This window comes from Sinocyclocheilus rhinocerous, unplaced genomic scaffold, assembly GCF_001515625.1.
Source record: "Sinocyclocheilus rhinocerous isolate Xijiao unplaced genomic scaffold, SAMN03320098_v1.1 scaffold5520, whole genome shotgun sequence".
Taxonomy (NCBI): domain Eukaryota; kingdom Metazoa; phylum Chordata; class Actinopteri; order Cypriniformes; family Cyprinidae; genus Sinocyclocheilus; species Sinocyclocheilus rhinocerous.
In genome coordinates, this window is record NW_015636164.1 from 66,294 (window position 1) to 68,407 (window position 2,114).

The 2,114-nt window shown below is 34.0% G+C and overlaps 1 protein-coding gene across 1 annotated transcript in view; it reads right to left on the bottom strand.

Annotated features, from left to right (window-relative positions):
• LOC107747702 (nck-associated protein 1-like) overlaps positions 1 to 2,114 on the bottom strand; it is a 31,125-nt gene that overhangs the window by 25,297 nt on the left and 3,714 nt on the right. Inside the window, exons 4-5 of the mRNA XM_016562302.1 lie at positions 570 to 626; positions 341 to 483 (exon numbers count right to left, since the gene is read on the bottom strand). Of these exons, the coding sequence (XP_016417788.1) occupies positions 341 to 483; positions 570 to 626 (200 nt within the window). The remainder of the gene's footprint in view (positions 1 to 340; positions 484 to 569; positions 627 to 2,114) is intronic.

Sequence of the window (2,114 nt, forward strand, 5' to 3'; positions counted from 1 at the left end):
CACACACACACATATATATATATATATATATATATATATATATATACATACAGATTTAAACCGATTTTATATGAAAACATATGATTTGTAGGAAAAAGTCACCATGAAGGTCCACCACCAAACTTAACCCTTAGAGATTCAGATGCCCTTAGAGCAGATTGTACAAAAACAAATGAATGAGATTTACAAATGTGCCAAACAGGAAAATGATATGAAATTGTGTGAGTTTGTTTGCCACCAAACTGTAAAATACTTATGAACTGTTATGAGAATGTTTGTACATACAACTGTCCAAAAGCACTGTGACTGTGTCAAAAAATGTGGTCACATGGTGTGTTACCTGTTTCCATTTGAGAACTCATATGCACAGTTATACATTCCGACAATTGCCTTCTTGTCATCGATGCGAGACAACATATAAATGACTGAGGCGTGGGTGACGATAAGATCCAGGTAGTTCTTGGTGAAGTCAAAATTTACAGCCTGAAATGGATTATGACCACAGATTCATGTAAAAGCATCTCCTGCCTCTTTTGATTTTCTATCTTGTCTTCAAGAGTCATACTTACTATGTTAAAGTAGCACTGGCTGGCATCTATTGTGTTGAGCAACTCATAAACATGGTCCTAAAGAGAAAAGATATGCATAAATAAATAAATACTGATTAAAAAACAAATTTAAGATAGAACATACTGATACTATAACAAGAATAATGAAAATATATAAAAGTATAAATCAGTCGCATTACTTACCAAGTTTATTAAAAATACATTGTTAGAAAGCATTAGTTAATGAGTAAGTTAATGTTCAAATTTGGAATGTGGTGGCTCTTCAAAACACTTTTTGGACCCACTTTATATTAAGTGGCCTTAACAACTATGTACTTACATTTAAATTAATAATTTGGTACAATGCACTTATTGTGTACATGTTTTTACATTGTACTTATACTTTAAAAATACCTGCATGTAATTACATCTGTAATTAATTTCTGTAATTGCATTTATAATTACACTGTTGATCCATCCCTTACACCTTAACCCACCCTTAAACCTACCCATACCACCAAACCTGTCCCTAACCTTACCCGTATCCCACCTCAATAGCAGCAAAAGTGTTTTGCAATACAATATGAACACAATAAGTACATTGTACTTAATTTTTGATGTAAGTACATAGTAGTTAAGGCCACTTAATATAAAGTGGGGCCCACTTTTTTCAACTCTAATATTAAGGCACACTGCCATAAGCCTCACAAACATTTCATCAACTAATCTATCAATATTTTTCCTCAGAAATGCCCAACTAAAGTGCTGAAGTCAGTTGCTAGCTTCTGGGCATTTTCTCAGGCTGAGACAAAGGTTAGTGGGACCTTTTTAGGTTTAGCTCCAGTAATATTGAAATATTTACCCCGCTGATGTAACATTCCAACACATTTGTCATATTCCAGTATCTCATGAAAAATTATGCACATCCACAGATGTCGTTTGGGGATATCTGAGATATCCTTGGTGATTTATGTATTTTTTTTCTAATATAACATTGCCTCTTTTTAAAAAATGTCAGGTCAAGCATTAGCAAACTGTGACTAGCTTTAAACAAGTCAGGGCCCAAATTAAGACATACATTTACATTTAATTTAATAGACATTTTTGGTTATTGCAACTTTAACTTTATCTTTAGTGTCTATCTATTGCCACTGTTTGCACCACTTTAAATACCACTAAATAGCATCTTATTCACATGGGTGCAAATAGTGATAGAAGATAAACATATCTGAGCAGCGGTGGAAGGAGGTAGTGAAAACAGCATATGTGTTCAGTTTAAACAGACTCTGCACACCTGTATCCAAAGCAACTTACAAATTAAGCTTGTACTCCCTAGTGAAAAAAAAAAGTATACTTAAGCACAATTTATTCGTATGTACTTTAGTATAACTAAATTTATTTGTGGCACACTATAAATCGGTATACGTAAAGTCTGATTGGAACAACTAATTTTGTACTAAATGCATTTTAGTTGTGCCAAAGCAGTGCTTAAGTTCAACTAAAGTTGTAATAAATATACATGTTTGCAGGGGCGCCGCTGGGGGGGGGGGGGGGTGGGATGGGGCG